This window comes from Salmo salar, chromosome 10 (genome assembly GCF_965601325.2).
Source record: "Salmo salar chromosome 10, fSalSal1, whole genome shotgun sequence".
NCBI lineage: Eukaryota > Metazoa > Chordata > Actinopteri > Salmoniformes > Salmonidae > Salmo > Salmo salar.
The window spans coordinates 94,977,141-95,003,581 of record NC_138300.1 but is presented as its reverse complement, the minus strand read 5'-3'; the positions used below and the strand labels follow the sequence as shown (position 1 = coordinate 95,003,581).

General features: G+C 43.0%; 1 protein-coding gene across 2 annotated transcripts in view; it reads right to left on the bottom strand.

Annotated features, from left to right (window-relative positions):
• Window positions 1-1,116: 1,116 nt before the first annotated feature.
• Window positions 1,117-26,441, bottom strand: part of LOC106561202 (semaphorin-3D) — a 61,202-nt gene continuing 35,877 nt past the window's right edge. For both annotated transcript variants that reach the window (XM_014124899.3, XM_014124900.3), the window contains exons 9-18: window positions 25,371-25,485; window positions 25,139-25,208; window positions 24,097-24,241; window positions 21,584-21,806; window positions 19,666-19,754; window positions 18,922-18,963; window positions 17,207-17,364; window positions 15,662-15,726; window positions 15,392-15,531; window positions 1,117-5,584 (exon numbers count right to left, since the gene is read on the bottom strand). In XM_014124899.3, the coding sequence (XP_013980374.1) occupies window positions 5,084-5,584; window positions 15,392-15,531; window positions 15,662-15,726; window positions 17,207-17,364; window positions 18,922-18,963; window positions 19,666-19,754; window positions 21,584-21,806; window positions 24,097-24,241; window positions 25,139-25,208; window positions 25,371-25,485 (1,548 nt within the window). In that variant the 3' untranslated portion in view covers window positions 1,117-5,083. The remainder of the gene's footprint in view (window positions 5,585-15,391; window positions 15,532-15,661; window positions 15,727-17,206; window positions 17,365-18,921; window positions 18,964-19,665; window positions 19,755-21,583; window positions 21,807-24,096; window positions 24,242-25,138; window positions 25,209-25,370; window positions 25,486-26,441) is intronic.

Sequence of the window (26,441 nt, the reverse complement as noted above, 5' to 3'; positions counted from 1 at the left end):
CAACCTTTTACACCAAGCAGTGTTTTTCAATGCCATACAACAACTGCAATAATATTTAAAGCAATTTCCAAAATTGTGTGTCCTTCCTGTGTGCTTCAGTTATGTCTATAGATAGGAGAAATTAACATGGCTGAAGCTATATTAAAAATGCACTCTCAAAACGTTTGTATCATTTCAGCCAGCAGTTAAAAGTTGTGCTCACAAGCCAAAACGAGTCACAGTTTTTGTGTACTACATCATCCAATTGTGTGATATTTGACACATTTTGCAATTTGTATGATATTTTACAAATCCAATTTGTGCAATAAGTGTAAAAAAAATTGTGCTTAAGATCCCAGAGTGCATCTTTAAGTCTATTGTAGGGCTACAAGGAACATCACTAACAAGGAAAACAGGGGAAAGGGGGAGGCGCTACTGCATAGGTCAAGGAAAACATACAGCACGTAGGTGAAGGGATAGGGACCCAAATGGAATCAAGCCTTAGGGAGCATGTCAGGGGAACAAGGTCAATCAAATCTAGACTCTTATCTAAGGTTGATTTACAACTGTCTACTCATACCAGTCAGCGCTAACAAAGGAGATGCCATCTAAACTAATCATATTTGAGGAATTGCATTACTTTAACCAATCATATCTAAGTAAACTCATGATGGTAATTAAGGACAGTCATGAGGTGATACACAGTGAATTACATTGTCAGACTAATGTCAATGTTGCCAGAGCGATATAGTCAATAATACAACACTAACTATCTATTCAGAATCCAGAGGCTATATAACACCACATCGCAATACCACAAGACCTTTTCAGAACCAGAAACCCCTTAGGCTTTATGCTGTTATAGTCTGTCCTATCAGCCCAATACTGACAAACCAATATATCCTGCACATCAGCTGTATCTCCCAGACACACACAGTTCTGCCCTACAGCATCTACGGCCAGCTGGAACTGAATCATCCTGACATCTCCATGCAGTGTGTGTGTGTCTGTGTGTGCGTGCATGCATGTGTGATTGTGTGTGTGTGTGTGTGTGTGTGTGTGTGTGTGTGTGTGCAAGGCTGCTGTTATATCAGGACTGGACCAGCTGAGCTGAAAAAGTTCACTGCGGTACAAAAATACACTTATGACGCACTTTTTATTTCTCTGTCTCATTCTCTCTCCCTCTCCATACTCATTCAGGATTATAAGGCAAGAGTTTATTTAAATAACTTTTAGACAATACCAAAATATACCTACAAAAACAGAAACATTCACTTTGTACAAAAATATGATTCTTTGTTCATTCCACACATAATACATGATTATTATAGTAGCAGTAGAATAGGTCGTAGCTAAGCTTATCTAGAGCATGCAGTTTCTCCTGTACATGTTATAGAAGTATTTACAGTCACTCAACATGAATGCATCTGATTAACACACACACTACTGACCTATGGGCCAGGTCTCAATAGGATCAAATAGGGTCAGGGCTAGAAGGGATGCAGCTAAATTCAGTGACATCACACTCTTGTTGTGAACTCAGACCATACTGGCTTAGCCATGTCATCCGTGATACAAGTCAGTATTCAACGTCCATCCATGTCTGAGGACGACGGGAGATGATGTGGAAACCGGCCACTAGGGACAACAGTGAACACTGGTTTTGCTAGGGTGTTGTGGACGGGAATGGTGGATAAGCATCTGCCTCAGAGTGAAAGTTCAAATCTAGCAATAGAAAGTAATTTTTGTTTTAAGCCTATCCAAAAACCTTAAACCTTACCTTAACCATTCAGAGTTAATGACTAGCCTTAAGAATTTGGAGTTAATGCCGGAACTTAAACATTTATCGGTATTATCGGAGTTAATACCTAAACTTAACCTTAAACACTTAGAAATCTGATGTTTGGAACAATTAACAATTAAAAAATGTTATGTTTGTGAAAAATGGATGAACATTTAATTCTGACATGAGCCCGTGAGAGCTGGTGGGCTAGCAACATCAGCAGGGCGCTGGTTAAATTGTCAAAGAAAATGATGTTTATGTTGATGGGCGAAGGAGGAATAACTTGTAGTATTGGTCACCCTCTGGATGTCACAGTGATACAGTTTAATGAACGGGGATGGAACATGGTGCTCTTCGCTCCTGTTTGCCAAGCACTGCTGTCCCGCAGAATGGCGAGGAAAGTACAGTACCAATCAAAAGTTTGGACACACCTATTCATTCAAGGGTTTTTGCTATTTTTACTATTTTCTACAGGGCAGAATAATAGTGAAGACATCAAAACTATGAAATAATACATATGGAATCATGTAGTAACCAAAAAAGTGCTAAACAAATCAAAATATAATTTAGATTTTAGATTCTTCAAAGTAGCCACCCTTTGTCTTGATGACCACTTTGCATTCTCTCAACCAGCTTCAAGAGGTAGTCACCTGGAATGCTTTTCCTACAGTCTTGAAGAAGTTCCCACATATGCTGAGCACTTTTTGGCTGCTTTTCCTTCACTCTGCTGTCCAACTCATCCCAAACCATCTCAACTGGTTTGAGGTCGGGTGATTGTGTCTCCACAATCACCCGACAGGTCATCTGATGCAGCACTCCATCACTCTCCTTCTTGGTCAAATAGCTTTTACACAGCCTGAAGGTGTGTTTTGGGTCATTGTGCTGTTGAAAAACAAATTATAGTCCCACTAAACACAAACCAGATGGGATGGCGTACCGCTGCAGAATGCTGTGGTAGCCATGCTGGTTAAGTGTGCCTTGAATTCTAAATAAATCACTGACAGTGTCACCAGCAAAGCACCCCCATACCGTCACACCTCCTCCTCCATGCTTCATGGTGGGAACCACACATGCGGAGATCATCCGTTCACCTACTCTGCATCTCACAAAGACACGGCGGTTGGAACAAAAAACTCAAATTTGGACTCATCAGACCAAAGGACAGATTTCCATCGGTCTAATGTCCATTGCTCGTGTTCCTTGGCCCAAGCAAGTATCTTCTTCTTATTGGTGTCCTTTAGTAGTGGTTTCCTTGCAGAAATTCAACCATGAAGGCCTGATTCATGCAGTCTCCTCTGAACAGTTGATGTTGAGATGTGTCTGTTACTTGAACTCTGTGAGGTGCAATCTGAAGTGCAGTTAATTGCCGATTTCTGAGGCTGGTAACTCTAATGAACTTATCCTCTGCAGAAGAGGTAACTCTGGGTCTTCCTTTCCTGTGGTGGTCCTCATGAGAGCCAGTTTCATCATAGCGCTTGATGGTTTTTGCGACAGCACTTGAAGAAAGTTCTTGAAATGTTCCAGATTGACTGACATTAATTTCTTAAAGTAATGATGGACTGTCATTTCTCTTTGCTTGTTTGAGCTGTTCTTGCCATAATACGGACTTGGTATTTTACCAAATAGGGCTATCTTCTGTAAACCAACACTTCCTTGTCACAACACAACTGATTGACTCAAACGCATTAAGAAGGAAAGAAATTCCACAAATTAACTTTTAACTGTTAATTGAAATGCATTCCAGGTGACTACCTCATGAAGCTGGTTGAGAGAATGCTAAGAGTGTGCAAAGCTGTCATCAAGGCAAAGGGTGCCTACTTTGAAGAACCTTTAATATAAAATATATTTTGATTTGTTTAATCTAACTGCACTGTCCAATTTACAATAGCTATTACAGTGAATTAATACCATGCTATTGTTTGAGGCGAGTGCACAGTTTTGAACATGAAAGTTATTAATAAACAAATTAGGCACATTTAGGCAGTCTTGATACAACATTTTGAACAGAAATGCAATGGTTCATTGGATCAGTCTAAAACTTTGCACATACACTGCTGCGATCTATTGGCCAAAATCTAAATTGCAACTGGGCTGGAATAATACATTATGACCTTTCTCTTGCATTTCAAAGATGATTGTACAAAAAAATACAAAAGAACGGCAGTTTTTTTCTTTGTATTATCTTTTACCAGATCTATTGTGTTATATTCTCCTACATTCCTTTCACATTTCCACAAACTTCAAAGTGTTTCCTCAAATGGTACCAAGAATATGCATATCCTTGCTTCAGGGCCTAAGTTACATGCAGTTAGATTTGGGTATGTCATTTTTCGGGCAAAATTTTTTAAAAGGTGTGGATCCTTAAGAGGTTTAACAAGAATTTAAGCTTTCTGCCAATATCAGATATGTCTATGTCCTCGGAAATATTATTATTATTTACAACCTCATGCTAATTGCATTAGCCTATGTTAGCTCAACCGTCCCGTGGACGGGATACCGATCCAGTTCACACTTTCTTGATTACTACATGATTCCATATGTGTTATTTCATAGTTTTGATGTCTTCACTATTATTCTAAAATATAGAAAATAGTAAAAATGGCGAAAAACCCTTGAATGATTAGGTGTATCCAAACTTTTGACTGGTACTGTACATTAGCTAGCTAGCGTAGCCAATATCAGTGCGACAGCTAAGGCACAGTAATTGCAGTGATTTTCTCAGATCTAAACAGACTGATTCTGAACACTCTCCAAAGTCCCAACTTTGGCAGACAAATTCCAAACTCTCACGGGAGTTTGAAATCACTTTTTACATTAGCTGCATCCCTTCTAGCCACAACCATAAAACAGTAAAAGCACTGATACAATATTGAGACACAACCCTGGACTGAGGCACAGCCAGAGGGATCATGGGTAGTGTAGTTTGAAAAGCCAGACCTATGTAAGTCCTATGAGTGTTTGACTGGTATAAAATAAGATCATACCTGTGACAGCAGTCTGCTCTTAGCAGTCTACACCCTCAATGAACCCTTTTTGGTTGCAGGTAGAACCATTTTGGTTCAAGGTACAACTCTTTCTACAGAGGGTCCTACATGGAACCCAAAAAGGTTCTAGCTGGAACCAGAAAGGGCTCTCCAATGGGGACAGCCAAAGAACCCCATTGGAACCCTTTTTTTCTAAGATTGTATTGTGGTCCCTGTTCCAATGACATTATAACTTTCCCTCAAGTCTAACTACTTATTTGATCATCTTACCCATGGCCCCCATTTACCGCTATAAACATTGATGGTTTCCCCTAATGACACTTTTTGACTGCTGTTCTCACTCCTCCTCTTTGGTATCCTCACCAGCTCCTCCTCTCGTCCGCCACACTACCCTCTCTCCATCCATCTCTTTATACCTCTCTCCATCCCTCTCTCCGTGGTGTCGTCTGTTCCTGCTTTTCTTCAGCTCCTGGATATGTTTCCATTTCCCCACCCCTTGCCCTCTTCCACCTCTCCTATTGACCGGCCTCTTCTCCAGCCACAGCGAATCACAGTACTCCTCCAGCGAGCCAATGGGAGAACTCATCACACGCAGGTAGTCCTTATAGCGCTGACGAGACTCTACCCCGGGGCGAAGCTCAACACTGGGGTCCTTGCTGGGCTTTGGCCGCCTGTCAAGATGCCCGTAGGAAATGAGGCGCAGCTTGAGGCGGAGCAGAGTGTGTGTGAAGTGTGTGTGCTCCTGTGCCATACACACGTACATGCCGGCATCGGCAGGATGAAGAGATCGAATAAGGAGACCTTGGTCTGTATGGACCACTCTATCATCTGGCCTCACCTGGGAGAGGGGGTGAGATGACAGAATATTAGCTATAAACATTCATATAGTACTCTACAGAGACAACGCAGCAAACCGGGAACATTTCCAAAACATTAGCTAAAATTCCCAGTTGTAGTTAGGGTTTTATCTAACATTAGTATGATAACATCGCAAAAACATTCAAAGAACGCTGTATAAAACAACCACCACAGAACATTCCCCAAAAGTTCCCATTAGGTTTCCAGGTATAATAACACAGTGTATGAATGAATTTGCTATGAATTTCATAACTGACTTATTTGGAAAATGTGGAACATTGTACAACATTGTGGGAATGTTCTGTGCATATTCTTGCAACATCCCAGACAGCGCCCATAATTTAATTAAATGTTCTGGAAACCTTTAAAGAACTTAGACCAGGTGTTCTGGCAACATTCTTACAACATTATAGGAATGTCCTGTTCAACCTAACTTAAACATTGTACGAATGTCATCCCAACTGAGCATATTTTGTGCTTTGGGAATCTATCTCTTGTACCCACACTGTTACCACAACATAATTAAATGTTCTGGGAACCTTTAAAGAACTCAGAAAGTCTGTTCTGTCAACATTCTTACAACATCAAAGGAATGTTTAGTGCACCCCAATACAAACATTATCGGAATGTCAGCACAACTGGACAGTTTTTGTGTTTTGGGAAACTATCTTTTGTCATAGCCACACAATGTTCCCACAACCTAAAGAAACATTCTGGGAACCTTTAAAAAACAGATTAAATGTGTTCTAAGAACATTCTTGCAACATCAGGTGAATGGTTTTTAACACCCTAAAAGAAACATTGTGGAATCATCTGCATAATTTCACCGTTTTTTTGTTTTGGAAACATCTTTTGTGATGTCCCCACAATGTTCCCACCAGACGGTTCCACAACCTAATGAAACGTTCTCGGAACATTTAAAGAATAGATTGAATGTGTTCTAGGAATGTTCTTGCAACATCAGGCAAATGTTTTATACAAACATTCTATAATCATCAGCATGACTAGTGGGCTTCCGAGTGGCACAGCAGTCTAAGACACTGCATCTCATAGGCGTCACTACAGACCCTGGTTCGAACTGAGGCTGTATCACAACCGGACGTGATTGGGAGACCCATAGGGTGCCGCATAATTGGCCCAGTGTCGTCTGGGTTTGGCCGGTGTAGGGCGTCATTGTAAATAAGAATTTGTTCTTAACTGACTTGCCGAGTTAAATAAAGGTAAAATAAAAATGACTGGACAGTTTTTGTGTTTTGAGAGCATTTGCTGCGACCTAACGAATGTTCTGGGAACTTTCACAGAACCAATTTTGGTTTTCTGGGAACCATCTAGAATAGGAATTAAACATTGGACAGACTTTAAGCCTAACTCACCCAGGAAAAAATAAGCAGGGCGATAAGCAAGACAACATTAACAAACCTATATGATAGGTATGAAACATATGGAATGTATGATCTCTGGCCTAACAGGGATACCAGACCTATCAACACCAGATTGTAGTCCTTCAACAACACATCACACACGCCAATACCTCCCACAGTGCTCACAAACACACGGCTAATTTGTACCCAAGGTGTTTTAAGCACGGTAATGACCCTTGGAACAGGATGCACATTAAGGGTTTGGATGCAGTGTGTGTTGACTGATGGGGTCAGAGGAGTGTGTGTGTCAGTGTCAGGGTCAGTGGTGCTAGCATATCAGAGTGATAACGATCCTTTCTTCATGCTCACTAACATCCACCATGAATCATCAGGTGGCATGGCCTAAAACAACAGCCCAACAGCTGGGCTGTGTGTGTGTGTGACTGAGATAAAGAGGAAGCAAGCGGGAGTGCTTCCCCCCTCAGTCTGCTGTCTTACCACCTGCCAGAGGTTAATAAACTGAAAAAAGGACAGTTTTACATTTTAGTCATTTAGCAGACACTCTTATCCAGAGTGACTTACATTTCATTTAAAAAATTGTAGGTGGGACAACCACATATCTCAGTCAGAGTAAGTACATTTTTTATCAATAAAGTAGCTATAAGCAGAGTCAGTGCTAGTAAGAGGGAAAAAAAGTCAAGTGTGAGTGTTAGTTCACGAAAGGCTTTTCGGGGGCGGGGGGGGGGGGGGGCTGATGAGGGGGTGTGACGGAGGGTGCTGTGAGATTATTTAAGATATTATTTGAAGAGGTAGGGTTACAGATGCTTTTGGAAGATGGGAAGAGACTCTGCTGTCTTAGCTTCAGGTTAAAGCTGGTTCCATCATTGTGGTGCCAAGACAGAGAAAAGCTTTGACTGAGCTGAGCTGAGATGAAGCTGCCCTCCTGTAGGGGTGGGAGAGCCAAGAGACCAGAGGTGGCAGAACGGAGTACTCAGGTTGGGGTGTAGGGTTTGAGTATAGCTTGAAGGTAGGGAGAGGCAGTTCCTCTTGCTCCTCTGTAGGCAAACACCATGGTCTTGTAGTGGATGCGAGCTTTGTCTGGAAGCCAGTGGAGTGTGCGGATGAGCGAGGTGACACGGGAGAACTTGGGAAGGTGGAACACCAGGCGGGCTGCAGAGATCTGGATAAGTTGGGAGCCCAGCCAACAGCGAGTTGCAGTAGTCTAGATGGGGTTTGACAAGTTTCTGGATTAGGACCTGCGCCACTTCCTGTGTGGATGTTGAAGAGCATGAACCTGCAGGAGCGAGTCACTGCTTTGATGTTTGCAGAGAACGACAGGGTGTTGTCCAGGGTAAGGCCAAGGTTATTTGCACTCTGGGAAAGGGACACCGTGGAGACGTAAACTGTGATGGAGAGGTCTTAAGTGGGCAGGCCTTCCCTGGTAGGAAGAGCCGCTCCATTTGTCGATGTTGAGCTTCAGGTGGTGGGCCGACATCCAAACTGAGATATATGCCAGGTACACATAGATGCCTGTCGCCACCTAGATGTCAGAAGGAGGGAAGGAAAAAAGTAGTTGAGTGTCATCAGCATAGCTATGATAGGAGAGACCATGTGAGGATATGACGGAGCCGAGTGACTTGGTGTATAGAGAGAAGAGGAGAGGGCCTAGAACCGAAACCTGGGGGACACCAGTAGTGAAAGTACGTGGTGCAGACACAGATCCTCTCCATGTCTCCTAGTAGGACCATCCTGCCAGGTAGGATGCAATCCAAGAGTGTGCAGAGACTGAGACGACCAGCCCTGAGAGGGTGGAGAGGAGGATCTGATGGTTCATGGAGTCAAAGGCAGCAGATTGATCTCGGAGGATGAGAACAGAAGAGAGAGTCAGCTTTGGCAGTGTGGAGAGCCTCCATGACATAGAGAAGAGCAGTCTCGGTTGAGAGACCCGTCTTGAAGACTGACTGGTTAGGATCAAGAAGATTGTTCTGAGAGAGATAGCGAGCATGTTGGTCAAAGATAGCATGCTCAACGGTTTTGGAAATAAAAGAAAGAAGGGATACCGTCTGTAGTTTTTGACGTCAGATAGAGTTGGTTTCTTGAGGAGGGAAGCAACACTGGCCATTTTGAAGTCAGAAGGGACGCAGCCAGTGGTCAGGGATGAGTTGATGAGGGAAGTGAGGAATTGGAGAAGGTCTCCAGAGATGGTCTGGAGAAGGGAGGAAGAGATGGGGTCGAGCGGACAGGTTGTCGTGCGGCCGGACCTCACTAGTTTCTCATCTGGAGAGAGAGGGGAGAAAGAGATCAAGGCATAGGGTAGTTGTGTGAGTGAGACCAGTGGACTCATTAGGCTGAGTGAATGAGGAGAGAATGTCGTTAACCTTCTTTTCAAAGTTGTTGACAAAGTCGTCCGCAGAGAGAGGAGGGATGGGGATTGTCAGAGGATTAAGGAGGGAGGATAAGGTGGAAAAGAGTTTCCTAGGGTTAGAGGAATAAGCTTGAAATGTAGAGTGGTACAAAGTAGCTTTAGCAGTGGATACAGAGGAAGAGAAGGTAGAGAGGAGGGAGTGAACATACAATAGGTACTCCGGATGTTTAGTTTACCTCCATTTTCACTTAGCTGCCCTGTTCTTTAAGCTCGCAATGACTCACTCAGCCACAGAGCAGGAGGGAAGGGCTGAGCCGGCCAGGAGGAAAGGAGACAGTGCGAGTCAGGATGCGGAAAGGAAGGAGAGCAGGGTCGATGAGGCAGAACCAGGAGATAGGAGGTAGATGGATTTAGCAGAAGAGAGAGATGATAGGATAGAAGAAGAGAGAGTAGTGGAAGAGAGAGAGAGATGATTGTGATGGCACATGACCATCTGGGTAGGGGCTGAGTGGTTAGGATTTAAGGAGAGGGGGGAAAAAGATTGTGATCCGAGACTTGAAGGGGGGTTTCAGTGAGGTCAGTAGGCAAACAGCCTCTAGTAAAGATGAAGTCAAGCATATTGCCTGCCTTGTGAGTGGGAGGGGACTGGGAATGGGTGAGGTAAAAATAGGCAAGGAGGGGAATCAAAGAGTTGGAAAGAAATTAATCGAAGGCAGACATCGGGAGGTTGAAGTCGGCCAGTACGAAGAGTGATGAGCCATCGATCAGGAAATTAGCTTATCAGGGTGCCAAGCTCAATTGAGGAACTAGCTAAAGGCACCTGATGGGTGATAGATGACAACAATGTGAATCTTGAGTGGACATGTGACAGTGACAGCATGGAATTCAAATTAGGAGATGGACAGGTGAGTGAGAGACAAAAGAGAAAATCCATGTCTGCATTTAGGTGAAATAAGTAGCCCTGTGCCACTACCGCGGTGACCAGATGCTCTCGGACTATAAGAGAGCATCTCTGGGGTGATTCATCTTTACGTAAGGGCCAAAAAGTCAGCATAGGCTAAGACGGACGTGGCGTTCTTGACCGCAGATCGGCTGTTCCAACCCCTGCCGGGGACCAGGAATTCCACATGGGTTGTTCGCGCAGGGTACAATAAATTAGAAGGGTAGCAGCCAAGGGGTGGGGAGCATCTGTAAAGCTAACAGGTATAGAAAAGACACACAGTTGGCTAAACTACAAAAGAACTCTATGAGATCTGAAAATATCTAGGCAATATACTCAAATGAGAGAGTGGTGTGGAGCCTTCCTCTCTTTCCTCCCTCGAACAACTCCGCAGAACTGTCTTTGTTTTGGCGACGAGACCACCGTTGACACAACCACCGCTTACAGAGGAGACTGGCCCAGTGAGGTCCTTTGTAGCTCAATTGGTAGAGTATGGCGCCTTGTAATGCCAGGATAGTGGGTTTGATTCCCAGGACCATCTGTACTTAAAATGTATGCATGCATGACTGTAAGTTGCTTTGGATAAACGCCTCTCCTAAATGGTTTATTATATTAGACTGAAGTACTAACACTCATTTCCTACTGGAGGTGAAGTGCGCAGTTCCCGGTACTAAATGCTGACTGCCTAGGAGAGGAGAAACCACTCCCCCTCCAATACAGCCACTGATTATCAAAACAACAGCAGTCACAAATTGCCCTGCCCCTTAATCCTGATTGGTGTCAACAATCAGCTGCAGGTTATGAGCAGTCAGCAATTCACACACCAAGTAGCTATTGGGAGGACAGACAGCACTTAAAGTAGATGACACTAGCTAGCAAGAAGGCAGTCCTAGACAACAACAGATGAAGACATCAATTATACTTATCACTCCTGGAGATATCAGGAGTCCTCTAGCTATAGAATGAAGCACACTGAGATGGCGCGTGGGAAGCTGGTTATATACTCAGAAAAGCAGTGAAACCACTCCCCCTCCTATAGAGCCCCTGACTACCAAAACAACAACAAGTTATGAGCAGTTAGCAGTTCACACACCAAGTAGGCTACTGGGAAGACAGACTTAAAGCAGAAATAAATATTGGTATCACTCCTGGAGATATAAGGAGTCCACTAGCTATAGATTGGGGTGCTTTGATGTGGAAGAGATCATTCATGTCCCACGCATTAAGGCCAGCTAGTGTGTGTGTGTCAGTAGAGTATCTCTCCATCTTGACATTGATGATGTGTACAACTCTACTACAGCTGTGATATGATGAGTCTGGATTCAGAAGTAAACATGGTAAGCCCATATAAAGATTTTCTACACTAGTATTTACCACAGTGCTATTACACATACATCTTCTACAAAAGTGTCAGGAGGTTTCAGGAGGAATCGGAATGTAGTTTGTAGAGTGGAAGGTATTTTTCACATAATTCTGACATGATTTTGATTATGGTGAGAGAGAGGGAGAGGAGAAGGGGGAGAAGAAAGAAACAGATGAAACATAGGGTGAAGATGTTGGAAGGGAGGAAGGGATTGACGAGAGGTCGGGAGCAGGTGGAATGAGACGGAGGACAGAGGGAAGAAGGGAAAAGGCTGATGGGAGGAGTCTGAAATGATTAAATAAAAAAAGGACGGAAAGTGAAATAAAACAGACATCACCTGCTCCTATATTAAAGTCCAGCTGTAAGACCACACACACTATATAATAAAGGTTGATAAATGAAAGCTCCTCTAAAGGTCATTCCACCAGTAGTATGTATCTGGGACTTCTCCTTTGTTTGAAAATTAAGAAAAAAAATGTAAGCATCTGTATCCACACCATTCAACATAGTCAGGGTCAAACTATTCCAGAGAGAGAACTCCTGCATCCAATCCTTCAAACCTCCTTCCCATTGTGTTTCTAACTCATAAACACATGGCCTTGCCTGGGCTATGGTTTCCCATGTGGGGGAAAGCAGTTGCAAGCACTCATACACTCACACACACTCAAAAACACACACACACACACACACACACCTGTTTTCGTGAAATTTCAGGACTTTTTGGAGTGTAAAATGTTTTCACCATTAAAAATCCTATTTTCATTAACCAATAACCATAACCCTAAACCTAACTCTAACCCCCAAAACACTAACCCTAAACCTTTAAACTTAAAATAGAATTTGAACTAATTCAGGACCTGAAAAAAATCCTGACTTTTCAAAAATGTTATTGTTTTCCTACCTTTTCAGGATATGTTAGGACTTTTGGGGTCCTGATAATGTAGGAAAACAAGTACACACACACACACACACACACACACACACACACACACACACACACACACACACACACACACACACACACACACACACACACACACACACACACACACACACACACACACACACACACACACACACACACCCAATCTCAATGGTCTGGTTCAGGAGATCAGTGTCAACCTCAATGAGCTGCTTTCCTCACCTCCCCTTTCCCACAAAAAACCTGCCTCTCTCTTCTCACCTCCCCTTTCCCACAAAAAACCTGCCTCTCTCTTCTCACCTCCCCTTTCCCACAAAAAAACCTGCCTCTCTCTTCTCACCTCCCCTTTCCCACAAAAAACCTGCCTCTCTCTTCCCACCTCCCCTTTCCCACAAAAAACCTGCCTCTCTCTTCTCACCTCCCCTTTCCCACAAAAAAACCTGCCTCTCTCTTCTCACCTCCCCTTTCCCACAAAAAAACCTGCCTCTCTCTTCTCACCTCCCCTTTCCCACAAAAAACCTGCCTCTCTCTTCTCACCTCCCCTTTCCCACAAAAAACCTGCCTCTCTCTTCTCACCTCCCCTTTCCCACAAAAAAAACCTGCCTCTCTCTTCTCACCTCCCTTTTCTCACAAAAAATCTGCCTCTCTCTTCTCACCTCCCCTTTCCCACAAAAAAACCTGCCTCTCTCTTCTCACCTCCCCTTTCCCACAAAAAAAACCTGCCTCTCTCTTCTCACCTCCCCTTTCCCACAAAAAACCTGCCTCTCTCTTCTCACCTCCCCTTTCCCACAAAAAAACCTGCCTCTCTCTTCTCACCTCCCCTTTCCCACAAAAAACCTGCCTCTGTTACGCTCGTCGTAAAGATTGGACCAAGGTGCAGCGTGGTAGGCGAACATTTTACTTTTATTTAAAATGAACACCGACAAAACAACAAAATACAAAACAAACGTTCTGCAGGCTACACAGCAACTATACAAAAACAAGATCACACAAACTAAGGTGGGAAAAAGGCTGCCTAAGTATGATCCCCAATCAGAGACAACGATAGACAGCTGCCTGTGATTGGGAACCATACCTGGCAAACAAAGAAATAGAAAAACTACAATGCCAACCCAAATCACACCCTGACCTAACCAAATAGAGAAATAAAAAGGCTCTCTAAGGTCAGGGCGTGACTGTCTCTCTCTTCTCACCTCTCCTTTCCCACAATAAACCTGTCTCTCTCTCCTCACCTCCCCTTTCCCACAAAAAACCTGTCTCCCTCTCCTCTCCTCACCTCCCCTTTCCCACAAAAACCTCTCTCTCTCCTCACCTCCCCTTTCCCACAAAAAAACCTCTCTCTCTCCTCACCTCCCCTTACCAAAACACCAAAACCTCCCCTCCCTGTCCCCTCCCCTCCGTTCTCCTCACTTCACCTACTGGTCTCACTCCTCCAATACAAACACATTTATCTCCCAGTCTCCCTCTCTTTGTCCCTCTCTCTGTCCCTCTCCATTTCCCTCTAACTTCTCCCTCTCTCTCTTCCCGTGTCTGGTCTCAGTCAGTCACCACCTCGACCAGAGGTTTTAGAAGGTTAATTCATAACGACCAGTATGAGTTCAGGGAGCGAGGACGAGATAGGAGGAGGATGAGGAATAGGAGAGTAGAGTAAGGAAGAAGGAGAGAATAAAAGAGAAAGAGAGTGATGGATGGACTGTGCTTGTGAATCACTATCAGTGATCTCCATCTGGAAGCCACTAGTGATTGACCGCTGGTCATCAGCTCTTTGTTCTACAAAGGTGAGAGTTGACAGTTGACTGTGTAGGTCTCAGACAAGGTTACTCATTAAACATCAAAGAATACCTGATGCATCTACTGTTACATATTACCCTTCTCTTGACCTCCTCCTCTCCCCCTCCTCTCACCCTCCTCTCCTCTTCCTCTTCTTCCTCTTTCTACAGTAACCCCGGGAGTTCCAAAGTCAAATGGATCATTCTGCTAAAAACTAGAGTGAAAAACTAGCTCAGCTTCCGGTCAGAGGGCAATAGTGCACTCAGGTACAACACTTCAAATATTTAACCTTAAAATGGCTGACTGACTGGTAACGTTAAGACTCTGTTAGAACACTGTAACAACATATCACTGTGTAGACATAATTTGATATGAAGTGGATTGGTGAAAGCTTTGTAGTGAAACAGCTCACCTATTCAGTTGTGACAGATCAAGATCACTCCAAGGAAGAAATGAGGGAAGGTGCAAGACATAGTGACCGTACGAAAACAAAACTAAATCCTAGTCAAAATGGCCAGCATATCCGTTCGTCCCACTTTTGGACTGACGTTTCACCCAAGGGTTGATGTTTCCTCACAGTAGAGACTTTCTCTTTCCGTAATCCTTTGTTTCCCCAGCCATTAGCAGAATATTATCTTTGTATTTGGGGGCAATGTGAAACAGCACAAGAGAAAGGAGCACATAAACCATCTAGAACATCTAAGCACTCCTCCAGGTTGTTTTGTTTGGGTGTGTTGTTATGCTGTTATGTAAGGGTATATGATGTAACAGAAATAGAGCATCTGTTTTAGGCAGGTAAAGTGTCTGTGTATCAGACATGGGATGTGATGACTTATAACCTTTCTAGTAATGCTAGCACTGTAAGCCTCTGATAACACAATACTTACTACTTCTTTGACCCCTCTCTACAGTGTGTGTGTGTGTGTGTGTGTGTGTGTGTGTGTGTGTGTGTGTGTGTGTGTGTGTGTGTGTGTGTGTGTGTGTGTGTGTGTGTGTGAGAGTGTGTGTGTGCATGCGTGTGTGTGTGTGTGTGCATACATGCATTGGCGTGTGTGTTCTGTCTCACCTCCTCTCTGTGTTCAGCTCCAGGTCTGTGTATGAACCAGCGTGTGGTGGTCTGTTGTGATTTGGGGAGACACTCTAGGAAGGTTGAGTTATTCTCCACCCCAATCATTATCCTCTCCTCCACCCTGCCTCCATGCAGAGCTGAGAACACAGAAATATATCCATAAAGTGTTAACGTGTTATATTGTGATTGTCTAAGCAACACATTTACACGTGCACACGGTCACACACACCATATAGAGGTAGTCAGAGAAGCAGTGGTGTTACTTACTGTCCTCTGTATCCCAACATTGGCTGGATGGGTCTCCATGTTTGATGTCTTGTCTTCTGGCTCTCCTGTCAACACAAAACACATACATAAACACACACACACGCTGCAGGGTTAGGGGTGAAAGGTCACGTCCTGCTGTCAAGGCAATGTTTTACTCTTCTTAACACACAAAAGGTTTTCTCTCTCTCTCTCTGTGTGTGTGTGTGTGTGTGTGTTTCTGTGAGTCCTGATCAGTGTTTTTCCAGGGGCTTTCTATTACCAGTAACAGGAGTTACTTCAGGCAGTGATTGAAGCTGCTCTGTCTGTCCTGATAAACCTGTTACATCTGTCTAACATGCTGAACATAATGACAACAACCATATATGGATAACACACTGAACCCAACAACTGACAACCACAGATACATAAAGAACACACTGAACCCAATAGCCAAGCTGAACCCAATAGCCAAGTTGAACTCAATAGCCAGGTATTCAAGTGTTTTGGACAAAGACTAGATATTCCAAAGCTGCCTCTCTCTCTGAAAGCTATGGATGGATCTATTGGTGTTTACACAGTCAACCACCTACATCCTATAGATTTAGCTTGAACTTGAGATATATGCCTCCCTGTATATTTCTCTCTGTTTTTCTCTCCCCTCTCTCACAATCGCTCTCTATCCCCCACAGATGTAAGTAATGAGTAGAGTTTTGTATTCTACAGCCTGTATGTCCTCAGATCAGTTTTCAAAGTACCACCAGGCACCAACCAACCACCCCCTCTGTACCCCACAATGCAATAACATGACCCCTCCTCCCCCATAATGCAATAGTGTGACCCCAAAATGTATAGTCTGACTAGGCCACTTACTCTGGACAAACACACAAACACAAACACATACACACACATACACACACACTCCACATAAACAAAGAGGACAACAGACAGAAGGAGAATGACAGTACATTAATAATTAGCCCATCAGAGAGTTTCTAATCAGAGAGAGAGAGTGAGAGAGAGAGAGCGCGCGAGAGAGAGAAAGAAAAGTGGGTTAATACCCTGTGGCAGAGAGAAACGCTGAAGAAACAAAAGCCCACCAAAAACATATTTAGAGAAAATATCTGAATTCTCTATGACAGTCCCTGGAGCCCTGAAAAATACGACGTCAGGTATGAGAGAAACTTTCTCTCTTCTACGGATTCATTAAATCACGCTAGTGGACGTCTACACATACCTGATCTGAAAAGGAAGAATGAACGTGTCAGAGTAAATGACAAATGTACTTCATTTCATGGATAACTAAGAGGTAATCTATGTTTCAGATACCTCAGATGAAAGGAGTAACAATGTGACAGCTGTTTTATATGCTCCTGTATAGTTTATATGTTCTTAAGGTTACAACATGTTATATAAACTATACAGGAGCATATGGGACATTTTCTGCACCATACACCTGAAAAAATGTGTGTGTGTGTGTGTGTGTGTGTGTGTGTGTGTGTGTGTGTGTGTGTGTGTGTGTGTGTGTGTGTGTGTGTGTGTGTGTGTGTGTGTGTGTGTGTGTTCTACCTCTTGGATGCTGGGACGTATCGTGAGCAGGTGTGTCCGTCCCAGGCGCAGTAAGGATCTCTGGCAAGGCAACACTCTGCACACACCTGACCATACAGGTGACATCTGCTCAGGGACACCTGGGCTAGCCCAGCCCCCGAACCCACATATAGCTGTTGCTATGGAAACAGAGATGGGGGGAACAAACTACCTCAGGGAAGGGTTCAGTCTAGCACACTTGGCTCAGCTAATCACCTTGCTATATGTTGTTGCTGTTTACACTATAATATGGTTCATTGTGAGAAAGAGACCTGTGTTTTTCTGATCTCTGTTTTTTTCATTGTATGTGTGTGTGTCCATGCGTGCGCATGCATGTGAGTTCACATATGTGATTTAGTACACCCACATTTCCAGCAGCATATAGTACAGTACACTCGTGGAAAAAAAGGGTTCTTTGGCTCTCCCCATAGGAAAAACCTTTGAAGAACCCTTTTTGATTCCAGGTAGAACCCTTTCCACAGAGGGTTCTACATGGAATCCAAAAGAGTTCTACTTGGAACCAAAAAGGGTTCTACCTTGAACCAAAAAGGGTTTTCCTACGGGGACAGCCGAATAACATTTTTGGAACCCTTTTTTTGAAGAGTGTATCCTCAAGGTTCTCACCTCCAATATTATTATTACTGGAAGTCAGTCCCCCTAAATCTGAAACTGGAAACACTTATCTCCTTCACTAGCTTTAAGCACCAGCTGTCAGAGCAGCTCACAGATCACTGCACCTGTACATAGCCCATCTATAATTTAGCCCATAAAACTACCTCTTCCCCTACTGTATTTATTTATTTATTTAGCTCCTTTGCACCCCATTATTTCTATGTCTACTTTGCACTTTCTTCCACTACAAATCTACCATTCCAGTGTTTTACTTGCTATATTGTATTTACTTTGCCACCATGGCCTTTTTTGCCTTTACCTCCCTCATCTCACCTCATTTGCTCACATTGTATATAGACTTATTTTTCTACTGTATTATTGACTGTATGTTTGTTTTACTCCATGTGTAACTCTGTGTTGTTGTATGTGTCGAACTGCTTTGCTTGATCTTGGCCAGGTCGCAATTGTAAATGAGAACTTGTTCTCAACTTGCCTACCTGGTTAAATAAAGGTGAAATACATTTTTTTTATAACTCTAAAGGTGGTTTAAACAACAAACCCTTCAACAACGAGAGAGAGAGAGAGAGAGAGAGAGAGAGAAAGGTGTTTTGTATGGATCTGCCTGGACTCGTCTGAACCAGGGATTCCAAAACAAGCACTGAACGAAAACATGGAAAACACTGGGGGATGGGTTGGGATGAGATGAACACACATACACACACACACACACGCACGCATGCATGTACACACACACACACACACACACACACACACACACACACACACACACACACACACACACACACAGAGGCTGTGGCAGATGAAGGGAGGCTGTGATTGGAGTTGAACGGTCTGCTGACATCCCTGACCCTAAGATAGCGAGGGAGGAGGTGAGGAAGAGAGGGGAGGAGGAGGGGAGGAGGAGAGGGGAGGAAGAGAGGGGAGGAAGAGAGGGGCAGAAGGGAAGGAAAGAGGGAAGGTGGCTGTGGATTGTGCAGTTAGTACCCTTGAAGCTACAGTAAATGAGAAATGTAGGGGGCCATAGAGATGGAAAGGAGGGATAGAGAGAAGCGGGGAATTCTTACCTGTTTAGAAGAGATCTCCATACTCAGGATGGGAGTGGGAGCCTAGAGGAGAAAACACACATTATCTCCACTATACACACATACAGACTGACTCGTACTTTCTACTTAATACATAAAGTAGTTATCTAATTAGTTATGCTTGAGAAAAACCAAGCTCATTTTGCAGCTACGGAGATGGCCTCAGGTTAGGGAGTTCAACCAAGGAGTGTGTGAATCAACGAGAGTGAATAAACTCACTCTATGTCTGTCAAACTAGAGAAACACACTAACTCTCCTCTCTATACCCCCGGAACTCCTGCTGTGTGTTCACAATAGAAAGGTATTCATATTTTACTGCTGTTTAAAGAGTTGACAACCCTTCAATCAAGAGCTAATGTCATTGCTAAATGAAAATGTTGGTTGATTAATATTAATGGACAAATCACCTTGAATTCCAGGACTGAAGGAAATTCAGGATATTCGTTTTTTAGTAGTATGAGTAGCTACATGCAGATATCCTTTTCTGCCTGCAGTAGAGATAATATGACTTAGAAAAAGTCAGTTATCTGCATCATTGTGGTATACGTCTGACAGATCTGGTGTAGACGTATTCAACTTCTCCAAACCCTATGTGAATGAAGACAATATTTAAAGGTGTGTGTGTGTGTGTGTGTGTGTGTGTGTGTGTGTGTGTGTGTGTGTGTGTGTGTGTGTGTGTGTGTGTGTGTGTGTGTGTGTGTGTGTGTGTGTGTGTGTGTGTATTACCTGGAACAACGAGAGCTCCTCCAGAATCACCTCCTCAGTAGACCAGTTCTCCTGAGGAATGCTCACCACCTTCAGGACTGACCCAGCATCTGGACAACACACACATGTTTATATTTTCACATGCTTATGAAATACATGCACATAGTCCTTCTCTTTCACTAGCTTTCTAGTGAGAGAGATCTACTGAAATGGCACTGATTGGCTCCAAACAGACTATGATGTTGTAGCGCTCTCTGCTGGTCAATCTGAGCATGACAGCAAAGACGGGATTTCATAATTTTTTTTATTTTTATTTATTTAAACAATACAAAAAAACATAAAACATACAAACAACAGCATACAGACACACACAAACATCAATGACATCACACCTGCCCAGTTGATTTTACATTTTTAAGAATATGTTTTTCAAGATGATTTACGCGAAAAGTATAGTCCGACCCATCAGGTACCTCACTGCATCCTCATATGCCATGTCTTGAAATTTGCAGACAGAAGGATTAAAAGTACATTTACATTGTAATAATAATTCTGACAGCCAACTTTCTAACTACGGCCATAACTTTTGGACTTTATAGCGTTCCCAGAAGCCATGGATTATTGAGTCATTGTTAGTTTTAGATTTAAGACATTACTCTGCCCTTGTGATGTAGAATTTGTGAATTGTGTCTCTTGTATAATTCATTCTATACATTAGTTTCTACTGGATTAAGCGTACATTTTCGTTAACTGTAATGTTGTTAGTTACAGTGCCTTCAGGAAGTATTCACACCCCTTGACTTCGCACTTATTTTGTTGTTTTAGAAGGTGAGATTAAAATGGATTTAAATGTCCTTTTTTTGTCAACAATCTACACAAAATACTCTGTACTGTCATTTAGGTCAGCATTGTGGACTAACTACAATGTTCTTGATCCATCCTCAGTTTTCTCCTATCACGCCCACTAAACTCTGTAACTGTTTTAAAGTCCAAATTGAAATCCCTGAGCTTCCTGCCTCTTTGGCAACTGAGTTAGGAAGGACGCCTGTATCTTTGTAGTGACTGGGTGTATTGATACACCATCCAAAGTGTAATTAATAACTTCACCATGCTCGAACGGATATTCAATGTCTTTTTTTTTTACCCATCTATCAATAGGTGAGCTTCTTTGCAAGGTATTGGAAAACCTCCCTGGTCTTTGTGGTTGAATTTGTGTTTGAAATGCACTTCTCGACTGAGGGACCTTACAGATAATTGTATGTGTAGGGTACAGAGATGAGGTAGTCATTAAAAAATCATGTTAAAACTATTATTGCAGAGTGAGTCCATGCAACTTATTTTGTGACTTGTTAAGCAAATATTTGCTCCTGAATTTATTTAGGCTTGTCATAACAAAGGAGTTGAATACTCATTGACTCAAGACATTTCAGATTTATTAATTTGTAAAAATGTCTAAAAACATAATTCCACTTTGAAGTTATGCTGTATTGTGTGTAGGCCAGTAACAAAAAATCTCAATTTAAATCAATTTTAAATTCAGGCTGTAACACAACAAAATGTGTAATAAGTAAAGGGGTGTGAATACTTTCTGAAGGCACTGTATGTTTCAAGTTTCCCTCCATCTTGTGCCAATATCAGTTCTTTTTAAGTCTTGGTTCCAATAGTTTTTATTTTTTCTAAGAGATTGACAGTTGGATAGGCTTTCTGTAAGGTTTTGTATATCTTACCTATCATATGAATGTCCTTTTCTCACTCAAATATGGTAGGGGACATGGGATTTCATATGGAGCTCATACACAGAGTATCAACAGTACTGCAGGATGGAAATTAAACAACATCTAACATTCAAACAGTCTTAACATTTTCAGGTTAAAGAGGAAGGCTGAGAATAGAATGTTAGGGTTAGTGAAAAGTGTGTGTGTGTGTGTCCATCTCTCACCTGTCCCCAGGAACATGACTTCATACTGTCCGTCCTCAGCCATGACGCGGTCCACCACTATCTGTGTCAGTGTGTAGTCGACACGTACACGCGTGAACACAGGTCGGCTGGTCAGGGGGTAGACGGAGCGGAACATGAGGGGGTGGAAGCGGATGAAACTGACCACCTCATCTGAGAAGTCTTTAGTGGTCCTTATCCTGGGATCATACGTCTTACTGGGACACTGGGGAGAGGGGATAAACAATAATGTTTAGACAGTATGAAAGCCTACCTAGAAGCAGATAGTCATCTAGCTAAGTACCTTAAGGACTAATTTAGGATTCCCTGTCATTAAAGACTGACTTCAGCTGTTTTTGAACTATTTTTTTAAACTTGTCTCCATCTGGTGGTGAGCTGAAGTACTCCACAGATTCAGGTACATTCCGCTACTTCTGGAGTTCACAACCCTTCTACCCCGTCTGTTCCTCCTATTATACAGTTAAAAATCATCTCTCAATGGCGCCATGCATATCCCCGAACACACATATACACACATATACACACATGTACACACATATACACGCACATGCACGCACATACACACATATACACACATATACACACATATACACGCACATGCACGCACATACACACATATACACACATATACACGCATATACACACATATACACACATATACACGCATATACACAGCATATACACGCAAATGCACGCACATACACACATATACACACATATACACGCATATACACACATATACACACATATACACGCACATGCACGCATATACACACATATACACACATATACACACATATACACGCACATGCACGCATATACACACATATACACACACATGCACGCATATACACACATATACACGCATATACACAAATGTACCGACACATACAGTGCATTCAGAAAGTATTCAGACCTCTTGACTTTTTCCACATTTTGTTACGTTACAGCCTTACTCTATAATGGATTAAATTGTTTCCCCCCCCTTCATCAATCTACACACAATACCACAAAATGACAAAGCAAATGTATAAAAAAATAAGAAATGGAAATATCACATTTACATAAGTATTCAACCCCTTAACTCGGTACTTTGTTGAAGCACATTTGGCAGTGATTACATCCTTAGGTTTTCTTGGCTATGACGCTACAAGCTTGGAAAACCTGTATTTGGGGAGTTTCTCCCATTCTTCTCTGCAGATCCTCTCAAGCTCTATCAAATTGGATGGGGAGCGTCACTGTCCTGCTATTTTGAGGTCTCTCTAGAGATGTTGGTGGAGTGCTGCAGAGATGGTTGTCCTTCTGGAAGGTTCTCCCATCTCAACAGAGAAACTGGAGCTCTGTCAGAGTGACCATCAGGTTCTTGGTCACCTCCCTGACCAAGGCCCTTCTTCCCCTGATTGCTCAGTTTGGCTGGGTGTCCAGCTCTAGGAAGAGTCTTGATGGTTCCAGGCCACTGTCTTCTTGGGGGCCTTCAATGCTGCCGAAATGTTTTGGTACTGTTCCCCAGATCTGTGCCTCAACACAATCCTGTCTCGGAGCTCTACGGACAATTCCTTTGACCTCACGCCTGGGTCAACTGTGGGACCTTATATAGACAGGTGTGTACCTTTCCAAATCATGTTCAATCAATTGAATTTACCACATATGGACTCCAATCAAGTTGTAGAAACATCTCAAGGATGACCAATGGAAACAGGATGCACCTGAACTCAATTTCGAGTCTCATAGCAAAGGGTCTGAATACTTATGGAAATAAGGTATTTCTGTTTTTTATTTGTAAAAAAAAACTGTTTTCACCATGTCGTTATGGGGTATTGTGTGTAGACTGATAAGGATTTTATTTTAGTTCATCCATTTTAGAATAAGGCTGCAATGTAACAAAATGTGAAAAAAGTCAAGGGGTCTGAATACTTTCCAAATGCGCTGTACACACACACCAGTCATAGTCACTCATGTTAATCAGTTCCACAAACACAGCAGGAAAGGAAACATACGACAGTGATCACCGTGACGACTTAGTGACATCAACAAAGCTGCCGCCCAGACTGCAGTTTATTATTGTTCATCAGCACTGAGACTAGGTCATATATCACACACGCACGCACGCACGCACGCACGCACGCACGCACGCACGCACGCACGCACGCACGCACACACACACACACACACACACACACACACACACACACACACACACACACACAGTCACACACACACAAACTTTGACTTCGGTCACACTCACACAGAGATGCATTATGCGTACAGGCACACATAGTAGATGGGTGTTTATTATTGTTCATCAGGACTGTGTCATGTACCAGGATTGGGTGATATACTGTAAGTAATTTAAGTGGAGGAGAGGGGGGTCTTTCTAAATAATCCTGTACAGAAACAGTATGCAGTCATCTTGTTTCCCTACTTACGCCGAGGGAAATGGAGGGGGGTAGGGCTAGGAGAGATGCGTGTGTGTGTGTGTGTGTGTGTTACCGTACCGTTCCAGGGCGAGGGTAAGGTATTCTCCCCTCATATTCTACCCAGCGATGGTCAGGTCCTTCCTTGTGAGCGTAGGGTCCGTTGAACACAGCTCGTATGTCAGCCATGCTGTACACACACACCGCCGAGCCACGGAACACAGAGCTGGGGGAGAAACACAGTCTAATAGGTATAGTGGGAAGAATAACCTGAGAAGTACCGTAGAGAGATGTCTCGTTATATAACAGGTTGTTTGGATCCTGGATGCTGCTGATTGGTTAATAGGAGGGAGTTATTCACCACAATCCCCAGGTAATGCCTTTTAACAGTTCCATTTAAACTGTCAATGTGTATCCACGGTCCCACACAGCCCAGCCAGGCAATCAATACACTTTATCTCCCCTGGAAAAAAGCATCTAGACAAATCTCCCCATGCTACTAGTCTAGCTGTCTGCCTCTCCGACCTGTGGAACAATGTAGCAGTTATTCTTTTGTGATCTCCACTGTGCCATGCTTATGAACGTGACAAGACTGACAGCTTCTCTGAGCCTGGCAAATGCATTTATCAGGATCCTTATAATGGGTATATCAAAAGAAATGGCAATAGAAACAAAGGTTAAACAAACGAAGATGCACAGAAAAAAATGTGGTCATTTCAGTTGCCTGATGCGACTGTGTGTTAGCTTTAGTTGGCTAGCTAGCAAAGGAGAAGTAGCTAGCCTGCATAGCTACATGTCAATTATTTGTTTAGCATAGCAACCATTACAAATAAAATGGATATAATGAACAACCAGCCCATTTGGCTAGAAACTTCAGAATCTCAGAACTAACGACTGTCTTTTGCCCGGACTGTTTTGTACTCATTAAAATAACGTTTTACGTGTTGGCAATCATTTTATAAAAGTAATAAGGACCTCAAACCTGGACATGATTGTGATTAACAACTTCCTAAGTGCTGTTTTCCTGGCCCTTGGCTTCGACTCTGGCCCTCGTCGGGAGTTATTTACACGATAATCCTTGATTTCTCATGCCTTGTATGGTATGGTGTACTAAGTGTTTTACCTGGATGTGGTGAAGACTCCATACACAACAGGGTTCTTGTCATCTCTGGTGGGGAGCAGGAATATGTCCTCTACAACACACACACATAAAAGGTAAGAATGTGGCATTTAGTGTGTGTCTGTAAATATGGAAGCATGCAATGTGTGTGTGTGTGTGTGTGTGTGTGTGTGTGTGTGTGTGTGTGTGTGTGTGTGTGTGTGTGTGTGTGTGTGTGTGTGTGTGTGTGACTTACGGAGCTCGTCAAAGTGTGTGTCCACTCCGTCGGGTCCAGGGATGGAACACACCAGTCTGGCTTTGAGGAACGTTGTCCACTTATTGGTCAGACTCCTCAAACCTCCCACGTCATTCTGAAACACAACCACAACACAACCATAACACAACCATTGCACAACCATAGTCTGACACACAAATACAACTGAAATCAGTTTTGCAGGTTTAAAACCATGAAACAACCACAATCTAGTCCACAGATCTGACATATCAAGTACAACACAACTGCAAACAATTTGACAGACCTTGAAATCGTAAACTCCTCTTTGAGACCAGTTTAAATAAACCAAGATAAAGACCAAACTCTGATTATTTGACTGGCAGAGGACTGACAGTAATGATGATGGTAGTCGGAATGAGCTGACAAAGGAGGGCGAGACAACTGAAGAGGAAAATTGCTGACAAGGAGGAGAGAATAGGTTAGAAGGATTTAGTAGGACAAGAATAGCAGTATGAAGGAAGCATTGAAGCCAGAGAAAGGGGGAGAAAATCTAAAGAAGTAGAAAGATGAGAGAGGAAGAATTGAAGGTAAACTAGCAAGCTCGTTAATTATGAATGTTTTCTAATTAGCATATGTATACCCCTGGCAGAGTGCTCTACTCAATAAAGCAATGCCCTTCTCAGGGTTAGTGTTAGGGTAGGAGTACTCAAATATACATATAAAGTACAGGGCCCCTTTATCCAGCACAAGGGCCCTAGACTAACCTCCCTATTGAACTTGGACCGCAGCCTAACCTATCGCTACAGACATGCAATTATAGAAAAGGCAGGGGTAATGGCTTTAGCGTTTTCTAAATGGGATTATCTTCAAAGATGACTGAAAGTCTGTTATTCCATTTATCCAGAGAGGAACCCCTCTATGGTCTGCTATAGACACAGGACAAGGAATCCCTCTCCTGCCTCATCGACCTTACAGCTTACTCCCAAGTCGTAAACACTCCAAGTGCGTGTAACTGGGAATGTTGCAATAGAGCTTGGAATTTTTATAGTGGGAAGACTCCAGGGACAGCCTCCCTACTACCAGAAAATACCA